Source organism: Fringilla coelebs (genome assembly GCF_963513975.1).
Source record: "Fringilla coelebs genome assembly, chromosome: 3".
NCBI classification, from domain to species: Eukaryota; Metazoa; Chordata; class Aves; order Passeriformes; family Fringillidae; genus Fringilla; species Fringilla coelebs.
Genome location: NC_140030.1, coordinates 15352843 through 15368985, shown reverse-complemented (window position 1 = coordinate 15368985; position 16143 = coordinate 15352843). Strand labels below are relative to the sequence as shown.

The following is a 16143-nucleotide window of genomic DNA, read 5'->3' as shown; positions in this document are numbered from 1 at the left end:
GAATTGAGGAGAGCAAACTGGGAGGATGGGACTGCATAACCTGAACCTGAATTGGACAATTAACCCCAATATGTAAATGGAGCAAAACTTATAAAAGTGTGAAAACTCGTGACTTGGAGTCCATCTTGGGTGGAGCCATGGCCGGGCTCTTGCACTGCCCAGGGTGTATCCCCTGAAGGCCTTTTAGTAAATCCCTGCTTTATTCCTTTAATGCTGTCTAGCTTCTGTTCTAGGAAGACTCTCAAGGCATCATTTTCACTAAGGATACACCTGCTAAAGAAAGCTTTTTTAGTAAAATAAAAAGGTTTCTTTTCAGTCTTTGAAAGCAAACCCAGCTCTCTTCCCTGCTCTTTTCAAAGTAGCTACCCTAAAATGCCCTTGATTCCTCCAAGCCCCATACCTCAGCACAGTACCTGAAGCTGGGGAAGGGAAGAATGTCAGATCTTATCCTTGTTTTATTTATTTAGGCATCATTAGCAGTGAGGATGGTCTTGCAGACCATGCCTGAGGGCTGGGTATCATCTGTCATTGTCTAGTTAGCCAGTGTCCTTGTCCCCAAACTCTCCATCTTCTCCACAGGAGTGGCTCTGATGCTGTGGAATTTGCTCAGGTCCTGTTGGCAGAGTTTGACTAATTCTTCTGAAATTTAATCTGGATTCCTTTCTCTCAGGGCTGTGATTATTCTGTAGAGAATTTTTCTGTGATTTACCTTCATCAATTAAATAAATGCATCATAGGAAACTTCTAAAATCTAATGACAAAACAGCCCAACTGTGTTATTTCTGTGGTTTTAATTATATTAACAGCACAGTGCCTTGTGCTAATTTTTGTCACTTTTCTCCTCTTTTTCTAAAAATGTTCTCTCTGATTTCCCAGTTCCCATCAGGAACCTTCCCCTATACTGCAGGCCAGCACTCAATGAGTTTTTTTTTTTTTAATTATGTATTACAATACTATATTCAGTGAACATGACGTGGGTTTTTCCTCATGCAACCCAACCTTCTCAGAAAAAGACCTTGTGCACTGAGACATTGTGCAGATATGTTTTCCTTGATCTGCAATATTGTGTAAACAAACTGTAATTTTTTTAAGCCTTGCCAACTTTGCACAGCGTCTGAAAAAAATAGGACTGGCTGCTTCTCCCTTGGTTTTGTTTAAAAAGAAAGGACAAAGGGAGGAGATGAGGAAAATCCACTCATGATTTTCTTTTCCTGTCTGCAATCACAGGCTGCATTACTGCCCAAACTGCTCCCACCCAAATTAACCCAATTTCCTAATTGACTTGAAAGATTTCTGTGCTTTTCTTACTGCATTGGGAATATTTGCCCTTTACACTAATAAGCTCTCCTCCCTGAGATGGAGCACATCATGGAGAGCTCCCCAGAGAACTGCCTCATTTCTGGTCCTGACATGGGTCTCATCTATTGCTCACTAGCAACAACTCATGGATGTTTGGGGGGAGTTTGTGATTCTTTGGCTTCTTTTCAGTAGCTTGTAACCATACCATCCATGGCAAACTCTCCTCTGCTGGGGGGGGTCGGTGTTGGTGGGCACAATGGGTGCTGCAGGTGTCAGCATGCCCATGCTCTTGGCTGTGACTCCAGCACCTGGGAAGATCCTGCCACGGGGATCTGCAAGCACCTCTTCACCTCACACTTGTGATCCGAATGTGAAATGGTTCTCAGGTTAATGTACTGATGCTCCTTGTCAGTGACTAACTGATTTTTCCCTGTAAATCAGGAATATGATCCTGAATAAAGTGACTTCAATAGATGGGAGCAACCCAGACACCTGTAAACGAATTCATTCTGTTTCAGCCTTTGCAGCTGACTCTGTGAAATGAACGTGCCAGCCTTTGTCTCGCATAGGTGTTTGCAGGGTTGGAGTATTTGTAATTAATCTTCATTCAATATCATTCAATATCATGCTTTGGCAAGGTGAGGGTAGGAGGTTATTTATAATGGGTTTTTATCCCAGACGTGGAATCAGGTTTTCAAGACCATATAGTTCCTGGGTATGTGTTTATGGATAAACTTACACGGCGAGGTGGCTCGAGGTCTCTTTAGCAATTCACTCTGCCTTTCGAAGGACATTCAATGATCGTGTGTGAATTGTTACTTAATGTTCTGAAACTGAAATGTGGGTGGTACATTGAGTGGCCCTTCCCCTTCACCCGCTGTTTTTAATAAACTTCTGAAAAGGATTGATCTTGAAAGTAAGTTTTAAATAAGCAATGTTTCTAATATAAATAAAAGCAGAATTACTCACTGAAAGTGAAAAATTTAAAAAGACCATTTATTTATTTAGACTGGTCTTTTCTTCACTTATCAGGTTTCGTTTTTCTTTCTGTTTCCCCGAAGGCAGCAGCTTTAGCAGCTTCAGCCCCTCTTGACGGGAGCCTTTTGCATCTCAAACCCTGCAGGGTTTGAATTTTTTGCGGCATTATTGATTAAGGCATTTCTTTTATCTCACAGCTTCTATTATTAGCTTTTCAAGAGGTGAAGATACTCCTTTTTGCAATTCAGACTTTATCAAAAGGTGTTACTTTTGGGCCCGCGTCTGCAGCCTGGGAAAACGCGACAGGTGCTGCAGTGGCTGGTATGTGGGTGTCGCGTTTGCCGCAGGGCAGGAAAGAAGTTCACATGAGTTTACCAGGCAGGACCAGATATCTATAGCAACGTATTTGTATATCCTGTGCCTTGTCTGTTGCAACGCTCGTTGCTTAGGATACTGACATTACAACATGTAACAAAATCTGCTCTTCACTCTGGAGTTCATTATCTGCCCCAGCCCTTGTAACTGCACATTTCCCCCCAGCCCCGGCTCAGATCAGAACCCCCGACCAGCCCTCGGCAAAGCCCGCTCCAGAGGATGTTGTTATAATCCTGTTTTGCAGCCTGTTGCTGCATGATCATTTTTTACCTAAACATTTGTCACTAGCTGGGGTGTGTGGGAGCCCATCTCCCTCTTACAGCTTGGCCCGCGGGAGCTGGAGGCTTCCTGAACACATCTGTGTGTGGCTGAGCTGCTGCTACCCGTGCAGGAAATGCACTCTCAAGGGCGTGCTCCTGAACTGTGCCAACACAGACCTTCAGTGGCTCAGGCTTGCCTTTGGACCGCCTGTGGGGAGTTTCTGTGGTGTTTTGTTTGGTCGGTTTGTTTTGTTGTTTATTTGTGGGGCTTTTGTTCGGGGGTTTTGTTTGCTTATTTGTTTGGGATTTTTTGTTGCCGTTTTTTGTTTTGGTTTGTTTTTTTAATACAAGGATCAAACTTTTAAAGAGAGAGCCTCAACGACAGATCTGATGCTTCAAGTATTTTAATAAAAAGATATTCCACCCCTGTTGAAATGGTTCTTGCATTTCAGGCCAACCCAGAGCAATGTTTGCTGCCTGGCTTATGCTGTTCATTTTCTTTGGGCTCCTGCAGTCATAGAGGCACTGTGCTACAGCTTCATGACTGCAATAGATTTGACACACTTATTCTGCTTTATAAGTGAGCACTGCAAGAGAAATGGTGCTACACTTCCCCCCTGCTAAGCAGATAGCTCAGATAATATGAAGAGTATTTGTTCTGTTTCTCTGTGCGCTGCCTTTCCCAGCTGGAAAGCACCTCTGTCCTATAGACAGGCATTTCATCAATTTTCCTCTTTTTATTAGCACTAAATTAGTATCCAAGGGGGTTTGCACAAGGAAATACATCTCGAAGGAGTTATTCCTCCTTTTGCTGCCGTAACTGATTTGCTGAGAGGATCCCATCATGAGCTCATTTCAAGGCGGTTTTGCTTTCACAAGCTTTTCAGTAAAAAGCTGGTTTGGTCTCTGGCTTTCTGGGTTACATGGTCAAAGCGCACTTCTACCAGCTGTGGCTGGAGGTTGACAGAGTGCTCTTGTGAAAGTGGGATGCACTGAGCTTTGTTACAAGTATTTCAAGTACTTTAGTGCGTGGAAGCTGTCAGCCAGTCCATCTGTTGGTAAAAACACAGAATTGCTACTTTAGCTGTTTCAGACTTTGCTACAGTTACTCCCCCAGCGCTGCACAGCCCAATCTTGCGGTTTAACCCCAGCCCCCAGTGGGACGAGAACGGGGTGGGGGGGGGGGGAAAGGTAAATCCATGGGTTGAGAAAAGAACAGTTTAATAACTGAAATAAAAGAAAATAATATTATTATAATGATGATGACAATTGTAGTGAAAAGGGAGATAATAGAGAGAGAGGTAACATCCAAGAGAAACAAGGGATGCGCAGTACAATTGCTCATCACCTGCTGACCAGTGCCCAGTGCATCCCTGAGTGGTGATCGGCCCCCTGCCCTGACAATCCCCCCCAAGTTATATTCTGACCATGACAGGATGGAGTATCCTTTTGTTCAGTTCAGCTCATCTGTCCTGGCTGTGCTCCCTCCAAATTTCTTGCGCACCTTCTCACTGGTAGAGCATGGGAAACTGCAGAAGTCTTTGACCTGGGGTGAGCACAGCTCAGCAACAACTAAAATTTCAGCATGCTATCAACGTTATTTTCATTCTCAAATCCAAAACACAGCCCTGTGCCAGCTACCAGGAAGAAAATGAACACTGCCCCAGCTGAAACCAGGACACCAGTGTGTGTCTTGGCCTCAGTAAAAGACCTTTTTGCTCATTGCTGGGCTTTTGTTATGAGATTTTTGCTGATTTTTTGTAAGCCTAGAAGGACAGAGGTTACATTTAGGTGGGAATTCTCTGTCAGCTTGGTTTTGAGCCTGGCTAGAATTAATTTGAATTAGAACAGGCACCACATAATTTTAACAAAAATTTTGGTGTGAAACTGGAACAAAAGTGCATTTCCCCCTGTTTAAGCCTTACATGGCCCAGGGTCTCTTTCACAAGCAGCGATTGACTTGCTAAGGCCTCAGCTCTGCATTTAGACTACCAAGATGCTCCTTGTCTGATCACCTCAAGGGCATTCCTTGCATTGTTTTTCTTACTGCTGTGATAGTGCCAGATGCTCTGAGGGCTTTTGCTCATCAAGGTAGGCAGGGACAGACCTTGCTGCAGTGCTGTGGCATCGCTTCCCTGGATTTCACCCTGGTGTGATGGGAATTGAGGGAAAGGCAAGCTGTGCTGCAGTTAGGTATCTGGTTAACTGCCCAGGGCAATGTTGGGTGCAAGGATGTCTCTTCTGCTTTGCTTTCTACACCCACTGCAACAAGTGATTTATCTGGTAAAGGCTCGCTAAAAAAAAAGCAACAAAACACAGCCCTAATCACAGGACTGACCAGAGCATCCCAGCCCTGCTCCCTGTGATTTCCATTAGCAGCCATCCTCTGAGTGGTCTTGTGGCTAAATCAGCTGCTGAGCCTCTGGAAAGTGATTTGATGAAAGCATTTTATAGCAATTGAATGAAATGTCAGTTGGATGCCAGCAGCAGGGGTTGCTGTCATGATTAATGAGATATTTAGGCATTTCATTTTGAAGGAGCTACCTGCAACACAATTTACATCAAAGCTGGTTTTTTTAGATGGGCTTTAATAAATTAATGTTAATGTTGGTTATTTAATTATTCACATGAAATTGGTTACAACTGCAGGATTGCATTTGGGCTGAACATGTTACAAAGCCTTTCAGAAAGCTCATATGCAAAAAAAGGTTGTGTTCAGAGCATTGCACATCTTCTGATATAAAGTGATGTGAAAGAGGAGGAAGGGTTGAAAGGGCCTGTAATCTTTTGAATGAAAACATTGCTTGAATATAAAGCTTTTGAAGCTGATATCTAATGAGCATCTCTTCAAATAACAGGATGTATCTACCACTAGGAGAAGTAGTGAAATCTAGTTCTAGATTCATTTATTTATTCTATTAATCTAGAATTATGACCTCTCTGTTGTCTAGGGGTGTCTATTTTTTAAGGAAACAGGAATGATAAAGGTATTACAGGAATAGGGAGAAATTATATTAAACCTTTTCAAACCTCTTTTAACTACAGTTGAAAGTTTTGCAGTCCTTAACCCTGCGAGTCAATAAAGCTGAGGCAATTTCTGCTTAAAGCCCAGCTCCTGCCTTAAGTGGGCTCTGCTGTTCCTCCTGCCCCTCTCCCAGGGAATTCTGATGCAGTGGTTGGTGAGACAAGGATTGCTTTTCCAGACACTAATTGTTACAAAGCACCTGGGAATCATGAGGTGGAGGGGCTCACTGAAGGCTGGAAACTGCAGGCACCTCCTCACCCAAGGAGAGGAACATACTATTACAATTTCTGCTCTTTACAAAAATGGATCACGTCTGATCTATTATTTGCTCCAAGCTGCTCTTTTCTGCAATTTGACTTCAGCAGACTAGAATATTGTGTTTTCTGCCCTTGGCACTGCAAGGATGACTCTCTGGAGCAGAGAAGATTCGAAGATGGAAAGGCAGTGGCAGTAGCTGAGAGTTAGTGGTTTAACTGGAGGGCAGCCTGATGCTCTCCTAGGGGTGATGCTGGCAGGGACCAGGAGCTGTAGCATCCCTGCACAGCTTGTTGGGAGCAAGCAGAGGCGTGTCAGGTATGTGAGAAAACTCTGCAATATAATGGACAAAAATAAAGCTTTGGAGTTGAAGTATTGGCAGCTTTTCTAGAAAACAGAAGTGCTAATGATAACACAGTTGTCCGTTAAGCCCAATGCACGGAACTAACGAGCAGCTGTTTGTCTCTGAGCATTAAGCCACAGAGCAGGATGTGGATTTTTTACATTGCTGAGGCAGTGCACAGACTAAATGGAATACAAATAAAACAAGCTTACATTCTGCTGTAGAGCTGCTTATTTTTTGCTGACCTTTAGCATTTTAAATTTTTTTGGGTTCTTATGCACGCTTGGAATTTTTACTCTCTGGGAAGTGCTTAGCCCCTGGTTTTTCCTGGTTTTTGCATGCTGTGCGGCTCAGCTCTTGCAGTTTCCAGGTAGTCTGCAGTGTTGGCCTATTACTAACCTGTCTTCTGCATTGAATACATCTCTGAGCAAACCCAACAGGCACAACAGTCTGTGCAGAGAAACATCATTTATGCAAACCAGTCACAGGGGTTTGTGCACGCTTGTGAATAAACTTCTTGAATATGAGGAAGGACATACAGCTCAACCTCTAGCTCAGCAGCACAGTTTGATATTGCTAGGTAGCCATGAAGGACTGCAAGGGATAAAAGTAAGAAATTATCAAGGTTTTGTTTTTTTCCTGTTGTTGCCTGAGTCCAGACTGACCATGTTTCATTTTGCTGAAGGAGCTCTCCTATTGCTGGGCAGTCTCACCTTGTATGGCACAACATGGGCATTGTCAAGAGAGAGGACAGACCCAGCCCTCCCCTGATATCCTGATGAAATCCTGGATTTTATTGTGCTTTGGTCCTGGTGAAGGAATATTGAACCTACTGAATAAGCTTCTCTTAAAGTATAAACCCAAGTAAACCTGAAAAGAGTTGCTTTGCCAAACATTTTGCTTTAAAAGGCCTTATTCTCTGATTCTCTGGGAGGGCTGGAAAGGATGAAATCCCTTGTGCTGGTGCTGCTGTTGCAGTGATCCGTCTGCTCATGCTGCCTCCACGACTGAGAAAAAGAGGGAGAAGTCCTTTGGGCTGCTGCTGTTGAGCATGGGCTGTGCTGAGCTTACCCTTGCTGCACCCTCCTGTGACCCTCAGGTGCCACAAGGAGCACCAACCAAGCCCCACCATGCAGGACCAAGATCCCACTGCTGTGGGGCAAGGGATGCAGGGAGGAAGGAGAAGAGAAGCTGTATAAGCCAAAGGGTTTCAAAGAGCATTTGGACAATGCAAACATGACAGGCGCGGAGCCACCTGCCCCTCTTGCTTCTTGTTCTGCTGCATTTACTCTCACTTTTGAATAGATGGATTTTTCTTTTCGTCACTGCTGCTGTCCCTGCCCGCTCCCGCTCAGTCATTGCAGCAGATCAGCCTGTGTAGGAATCCAGAGCTGGGCATCACAAGCCATGTGATGGAGGAGTGGGATTGCAGCACAGAACTAAAATACTGAGCTCAATTATTTACCATATAATAAGGATTAATAATAGGAATTAATATTTCCCAAATACTTCCTCCTGAACTACGTTCCCCTCCACAGCATATTAGTCACTGAGAGAGCCTAGAGGAGAGGAAAGGAAGCCAAATTAAATGAGGTCTTTTCCTGGTGATTTATAGCATCCTTTTTCTCCTCTTTCCCCCTTGCCCCAGGGGGACCCTCTGTTTCTAGCAGGGTTCTACCTCTCCCCAGCCCCCCTCTGCCTAGTGTGGCGGGAGCTCAGGCAGATTTTCTCTTGCTTTGCAGCTGCTGAACCCAGACCCAGAAGAGGATGGGGAAGCAGAACAGCAAGCTGCGCCCCGAGGTGCTCCAGGACCTGCGTGAGAACACTGAGTTCACAGACCACGAGCTGCAGGAGTGGTACAAGGGCTTCCTAAAAGATTGCCCCACGGGCCATTTGACTGTAGAAGAGTTTAAAAAAATATATGCAAATTTTTTTCCCTATGGCGACGCGTCGAAGTTTGCGGAGCACGTCTTCCGCACCTTTGACACTAACGGCGACGGGACGATCGACTTCAGGGAATTCATCATCGCCCTGAGCGTCACCTCCCGGGGCAAGCTGGAACAGAAGCTGAAGTGGGCGTTTAGTATGTACGACCTGGATGGCAACGGGTACATCAGCCGTGGGGAAATGCTAGAAATAGTGCAGGTGAGGCATTATCTCTATTGGACATCTTATTTGTGTTGCTGTAGCCTCCTCACCATGAGACAGCTGGAGCTGGAGATGAGGGATGTACTGAGCTGGGTCACTCCTGCCCCAGGGAGGTTCCTGAGCCCATGGTATTGTAGGAGCCGTGATGGGACCTATGAGATGCAGATGAGGAAAGGCCTGAGAGATGAACAAGGCACTTGTGCAGCTGGCCTGCAGCCAAAATTCTGCAGCTCTCCCTGGGGGTTTCTTAGTGTGATGTTCACAGGATCAAAAACCCTAAATGCAAATTCTGTTGACCTGATTAATCTCAGAATTAATGCTTTGAATCTTCAAATCTGAGTCAATGTGAACTCTGGATGAAAGGCTGTAGCATGCCTTTGTGTCCTAAAGGCAGAGGACATGTAGACCACAGGCTGTAGTGGGGGCAGGCAGCACAGTCCCCTGTGCCCCTGCTTTACATGCTGGCAGGCGTTTGGCCTCGCCAGTGGCTGCTTGTCACCCACTGTGCAGCTGAGATGTGTGTCCTGTGCAGTGCAAGGCAGTCATGCATCAACCAGTGCCCTGACACTCATCCTCATGGCTGGGGTGGGATACTTTAGGTGGAAATCTAGGACTGCAGACACTCTAAAGAGACCTTATCTTTATTCATGTTCTTGTAAGTCAGAAGAAGCATTTCCTTACCCATCCACAAAGGCAAACAACCCCTATTGCTGTATATTTATATTCACCACAATCCATGTAGCACCTCACATGCCTACATGTAACTGGGTGGAGGGTGAGAGCCAGACAAAGAGGTGCTGGCTTAGCCCTGCTGCACCATTGTCTCCTCTATTTTAGCTCAGTCCTGCTCATACATTAATCTAGACTCTGACTTTCAGTTAAACTGACCCAGCTCTTCTTTTGAAGCACAAATGAATACAGGAAAGAAAAATAAAAAAGCTGCAGTCAGAAATTCCCATCAATTTTGGTTTATAAAGTCCTGCAGCTGCCTGCCAGGGTCAGCTGTCTCTTTTTGTTGCTACAGGCTTAAATTCTTTTTCTCTGCCCCATGCTTTATCATTTGGGTTGTGTTTTTCTTATATCTCTTTTTTAAATTTTTTTTTAATACTCAGGCAATTTACAAAATGGTTTCATCAGTAATGAAAATGCCAGAGGATGAATCCACTCCTGAGAAGAGAACAGACAAGATCTTCAGACAGATGGACACAAACAATGACGGTAGGATTGCCACTGGCACCCTTTCCTAAGGTCTAGAAATAGAGGTTTTCTAGCCCAGCCTTGGTAGATGGCAGAATTTTGGGAGAGGGGAGAAAGGAATGTCCCCACTGGTGCCTCTGGTCTCTGCCTAGCCTTGTTGAGCATCTCTGGTCCATGATAAATAGGGTGAATAAGTGAGCAGTGAACAGAGGGTGAATTCTCCTGCTGGGGGGCTGATAGGGGAGCAGTCCTTCCTGGCATTTTATAGGTGAGTCCCCTTCTGCAAAGGCTCCTCTGAAATTCCCATGTCTTTGGGTTATTTCCTCTAGACATAGCACAAACTTGGCACAAGATTTTGTTCCCACTGCCCTTGATAGGGTTGCACTCCTGGGTTTGTCATCAGTATCATGAGTCCTAAATGTGGCTGGGACCTGAAAGCAAAAATTCCTCAGGTCCATAACACTTATTTTCTGTATGTGTTTATGGCATGTATACATACATGGTCACACACCTCTGTTGCACTATGAGCATTAGGGAGATGTAGCAGCTCCCAAGCCAGGTTGTGGAGCTCCTTGATAAATTATCTGACAGTGTACACATCACAACCCCTTCACCTATGCTGGCTCATTTCCTTGGGTTTGAAGAGTACAGGCAAAAAATGATCCATTTCCTCTTTTCATCAGCCTGATGACATGTTTCCTCTATTCCCATTTGAGTGGAACTTTTGCCTGGGAATTACCCTGTCAGAGGCTGAGGTGGCAGCTGTCCACATCAGTCAGGAGCTGTGTCCCACTGATGTGCTCAGTGAGAGCAAAGACTTGATTCTAGCACTGAGATATGGAGACCTGAAAAAATACCATCTTATGTACACAAAGGGTTTTATTTAAGAGGATTTTATAGCTGCATTTTGGTGTCTGCTGCTGCAGTCCCCAGGGCAAATTCCTGGCCTTGCTGAAGTCCTCAAGTATTTTACCTTTGACTTCATCAAAACTAGCACTTCATCCCCTGGCTTGACATGTGGAGGGCCCTGAAATAACATGATTAAAATATTTTTGGTCTGTGGAAAGTAGCAATGCATGCAGATGTGTAACAGAGTAGTGGTCCCAAAATCTGCCATATATATGCATCCTCCATCTGTTGCACTTTGTTGCTGAAATAAAATCATCCTATTCCCAGTAAAATATCAGCCCTGCAATCCATGCAGTGCCAAGGAATAACATCTGCACGTGTGTGTCTGAGGCTGAAAATGTTTCTTCCCCATCTGACTGCTGGGCATTGCAAATAGATTTTGATTTCGGCTTTGCTTTTAAGTAATACAAGGCAAAGGGCAAACCAATAAATATCCTGATAATTAGGAGACTTCTGCTTTTGTTAAAAACACTTAGTTTGGGAACATTAGCTTAAAAGCCAGAAATTAGTGTGTCATGGGTTTTTGAGCTTCTGTAATTTCTACAAGAGGAAGGCTTGCTCATTCATGGAATCATAGAGCTATGTCCCTAAGTGCCACATCTACATGTCTTTTAAATGCCCTGGGCAGTCTGTTCCAATGCTTGACAACCCTTTTGGGGAAGAACTTTTTCCTAATATCCAAGCTAAACCTTCTGTGGTGCAACTTGAGGCCATTTCCTCTTGCTCTATGGCGTGTTACCTGGGAGAGGAATTCCTCCCTGTTCAACCTGTTTTCAGTGCTAGCCACCAGGGTCATTCCTCTTCCATCCCCACAACAGGCTGGTAGCATCCTGGGGCTGGTGCAAACTGGCACAATGAGCTGGTGCCTCTCTCTCTTTGGGTGCATGTGGCCAAAAGTGGCAGCAGGCAGCTCCCAAGTGCAAGATGTTTGTGTGTGGGTCCTGTCTTGAGCATAGCAGTTTGGGGTGGGTAAGGATAGCCCTGGGGTGTTGTGTGAGGGTAGGGTAGGTGAGTGCATGAGCTAAATGGGAGATCACTAGACATGGTGTCTGGGGTGCAGCAAATGCTTGTCTCCTCCTTTTCATAGAGAAAATTTCATTTTTCATTAATATTGCCATATCCCATTTCTACCCTGGTTCTGAGTGCTGGAGCAGGGGAGTATTGGTGCTAGCTACCTGCCAGGGGGCTGGATCACCCCACCATGAGATCTGAAGGACCAGATGGAATATTTCCTCCTTGCTGTACTGGAGTTGTTGCTCCTTCAGAGATCAATTTTCAGACCCTCTGACTGTTACAAGGTCCATCCAAGTCAGTTCCTCCGGCCTAAATTAAAATGTTTAAAACAGAAATTCTCAGGAGCAACACATAAGTGTGCCCCAGGTTTGGCTTTGCTTGTAAAAAAAGAAAAAACAAAACCCATCCTGTTCCTGTGCACCCAGAAGGGCACAGCAAGTGACTTGCAGTCATAGAATCATGGAATAATTTAGGTTGGAAGGGGCCTTTGAAGGTCATATAGCCAAACACCCCTGCAATGAGCAGAGACATCTTGAACTAGATCGGGTTACTCAAACCCCGGTCCAACCTTGTAGGTGCCAGAGAAGCCATGACTGCTCAGCCCCATGTGTCACAAGAAACAAGAGGACAAAGTGGGGATATTTGGAATATTTAGGTTTCAAGTGTTGTAGTAATAAAAGCATCATTTCAAAGCATACATGTGTTCGTACCATACCTTGTGTTCATGTGTCATGTTATTCATATAGTCTGGTGCTGAGCAAAAAGCTGCCAAATGCTATGGGAACAGTTGTTTTTTAGATTTGGGACTGTCTTTTTAAATAAAGAAATAGCAATTATTATGCTGGATTGGTTTGCAGAAGAAAAATGCATTTGAGTTTAAAGGCTTGAGTAGGATTTAGCTGCTGTACATTGCACTAAATTCCTCTCGATGCCTTTGCGATAGATTAAATAGATGTTACGTTGCCTCGGTGAGGAGGGATTCTCTGCTACAGCAATGGTGACAGGAACAACTGACTTTTAAAAAACGATTTCCATTTTGGTTGTCCTCCCTGTCAGGTAAACTGTCGCTGGAAGAGTTCATCAAAGGTGCCAAGAGCGATCCCTCCATCGTGCGGTTGTTACAGTGCGACCCCAGTAGCGCGAGCCAATTCTGATGAAAGCGGACAGTGTGCTCAGAGAACCTCAGCTTGTGTCCTTCAAGCTTTGCTCGCAAACAGATGCCTTCTCAACCATCCCTCCACACTTCGCGGATAAGACCCCGTTGCCAGACTGTGTGTGTGTGTGCGTGTGTGTGTGTGTGTCCGAGCGAACCAGCCCTCGCTCCCCTAACACCAGTGCAGTTCTCCTGCGGCAGCTCCGGTTCTGCTTCCCCGTAATGTTACCATTCACTCTGCACATTTGAAACATTAATCGAAAGGTTTGTTTACATGCAGCTACGAGAGAGTTCAATGGCTGGTGAGATACCACTTCACTTAGTCTGTGAGAAAGGTGATGTTCCCATAGTTCCCGAGAAGATGCTAGGTAGGACTTTTACCCAAAATAGCAGATGGTAGATAATTTATTTTGCTTCAGAAATTACTATGTTGGAAAAAAAAAAAGAAAAAAAAAGTGGACTGAATGGAGTAGAAAGTTTAAAAAAAAAAAAAGAGAAAAAAGGAAAAAAAAAAAGCAGCTTTCCTGGGCATGGTTCCAATTTTCTTTTTGAGGAAAATTGCTTGCACTTATCTAATGGTCTTTACTTTCTTTTAATATATATATAAATTATATATATATGGTGAAGTAAAATTTTAAATATTTAGGTCATCTATTTAAGGCATAAAATAGAATTCAAGCTTTGTTTCTTCTAGTCGTCTGTGATTTATTCAAATCTTGGAGATTGTTTTTTTGTGATATTTATGCATTAGCAAATTGCTGTTCCAAAAGAAATGCATGACTAGCAGTTTGTGGATATTTCACTCTGTTTAATTCCTGAATGCAAATATTTGTTCATTTTTACTGTCAGTCATTCCGGTATTACTGTATTAACAAAAGACCTGAAAGGAGTTCATCCTCATTTTGTATTTCTCAGTGGAGTCCTACTTTCTGGTGGTTGCTGCGTTAAATGGCTTTTGAGTGCCCCAAGGTGATGTGACTGGCACTGCTGTTCTCAACTTGGCTACACCTCCTCCCTTTTGCTGTCGATATGTTAATAGTCTTGTGCATTCCAGTGTTATTTAATATCTGCCTAATGCCAAGAAATATTAATTGAAATAAAAGACTACTTTTCTTGTCACTGCCTGTCTTGATCTAAGCCATGCACCAAGTTCCTAGAGTCAGGTATTTGGGGAAGGGCAAGGATGGCTCCCTGCACAACACCTCTCAGTCTTGTCTGAGACACATTGCCTTTAAATGCATAGGGATTTTGGGAGCTGGCTGTTGTGCCTGGGTTAGCACAGTGGTGTTGGTGCCTGTGGAATCCAGCTCCATCTCAGCTGAATCCATGGTAAAGATTGCAGGAAGGTGAGAACTCAGTTTCCGCTGGATGCAGAGCAACTCAAGGCAATGAAGGAAAAGCTGCTGGCCCTGCTGGCTGGGCTACCGTGACCACAGCTTTTTAAAATAAAGTTCCTGTCAGGTACCAGGTACTTGCTGGATTAACATTTGACCTTGGTAGCATGGGAAGCAGTTTTCTCTCATTCATCAGGTCTGCCAGTAGCTGCATAAGCCTGCCCTCTCTGCAGAATAAAGTATCAAAAAATTATTTGGCCCAAAGTTAATGTTGAGCTTGTAATGAAGGGATTTCTGCTGTGTAGAATGTTCTAGTAGTGGTGAACTAGAATTTTCTATTATGTAATAATACTTTAATACTAAAAGAAAGAGAGAGAAATGTTTGCAGTATCCAAGTGGAAATACATTTAATCAGACTTGGTCTACAATACAAACTTGTATCAGTGCTGCCAGCAAAAGACCGTGTTCATTTTTTCCCCTGGAAATTCAAATTTGAGCAATTAAACCAACAGTCCTTTCAACCACAACACCCTGCTGATGAGGCAACCCTGAAAGGGATGTTAATCAGAAGCCTGCCTGCTTTCCCAGGGCAAGCCCAGAAAAAAAGCCCAACTATTGAAAAAAATGGAATTCCACAGTAGCTGATAGTCTGTTTCCAGCCTTCTTGTGTTCATGCTGTCAGTCTGTCTGCCAGGAGATGCTGGAGTGTTAGATATTCTGCAGATGTTCTTACACTAATGACCTTTCTTGCATGGGTTGGGTCCAAAAGCAGCTGTTTAGATGTGAACTGGCCACCATGAGCTTTGTCATTCCTGTATCATTCTGAGAGTGTGAAAAAATGTCATTGACCTTGTCCTGGGATAGTACCTCTGAGGTGGACCACAACATTTGAATCTTGTTTCTACATTCTTAAAATGAGTCAGGCATAATCAGTCAAGCATTGCATGATCTCTTGGGTACCAAAGATTTAAAAATTGTTTCACTGCAGCATTCATAAATGCAGCAGCTCATTTTCATTTGCTTTTCTAAGTGGAAATTTTACTGCCTTTTCCTGGCATCTCACTACTTCTGGTTTCCTTTGCTGACTGTAGTGAATAGCAAGTTTAAGTAGCTGTTTAATAAAGCCCGAACTCTTTTCATATGGAGAAAAAAAATCTCCTTACAGAAGCTTATTTTGATAAATAAGCTTACCTTGTTTTTGCAGAAAGAAAGTGAAAGAACCTAAATTTTAGAGGTTAGAAAGTTCCCATTTCTTTGATGTTACAATTTTTTTCTCTGAAATGTGCCAAGGTATCCATGATGGAGTTTGCTGCCTGCCATAGTCTGACAAGCCCCTGCACAGCCCTGTGCAGACACTGGGATTGTGTCCTGCTTCATCGGACCAAATTTCTTCTGTCTTTCCCTTTGTCTCTTTAAACTTTCCAATCCCAGATTTGGGGGGTTTTCCAGTTATTTCTCACTGTTTTCATAGCTTTTAAGGAGTTTCTTCTTTTCAGGGCAAGATGATTTCATTTCAGACTGGGACTGGCACAAATGATGTGAGTAAGATGCTCCCAGCTTGCCTTCCAGAAAGAAGTGAAGGAAGATGCCCAGGAAAGGTGGTCATGCATGGCATCCCATGGAAAATGAGAGATGCTCTGAAGCCCAACCAGGCTGAACTTTTCAAAGGTGGCTTCTGATATGGGGAACCTTTTAATTAAAAGGCCTACTAAGTACTAGAAAGGGTTTTATCTGCTGCTGCCAAGCAGCTCTCTTAAAATCAGACCTGCTTCACAGCCTGAGGTGCATTCACAGTCACTGGGTGACTTTGATCATCTTGGCTGTGCTTGAGCGGCTCCTCGGAGGATGTCTCT

The 16143-nt window shown here is 44.0% G+C and overlaps 1 protein-coding gene across 2 annotated transcripts in view; it reads left to right on the top strand.

Moving 5' to 3' along the window:
• The window catches only part of HPCAL1 (hippocalcin like 1), a 64155-nt gene extending 50158 nt beyond the window's left edge, over window positions 1-13997 (top strand). For both annotated transcript variants that reach the window (XM_084202169.1, XM_084202168.1), the window contains exons 3-5: window positions 8278-8680; window positions 9796-9901; window positions 12860-13997. In XM_084202169.1, coding sequence (XP_084058295.1) covers window positions 8303-8680; window positions 9796-9901; window positions 12860-12957 — 582 coding nt within the window. In that variant the 5' untranslated portion in view covers window positions 8278-8302 and the 3' untranslated portion in view covers window positions 12958-13997. The remainder of the gene's footprint in view (window positions 1-8277; window positions 8681-9795; window positions 9902-12859) is intronic.
• Window positions 13998-16143: the final 2146 nt, after the last annotated feature.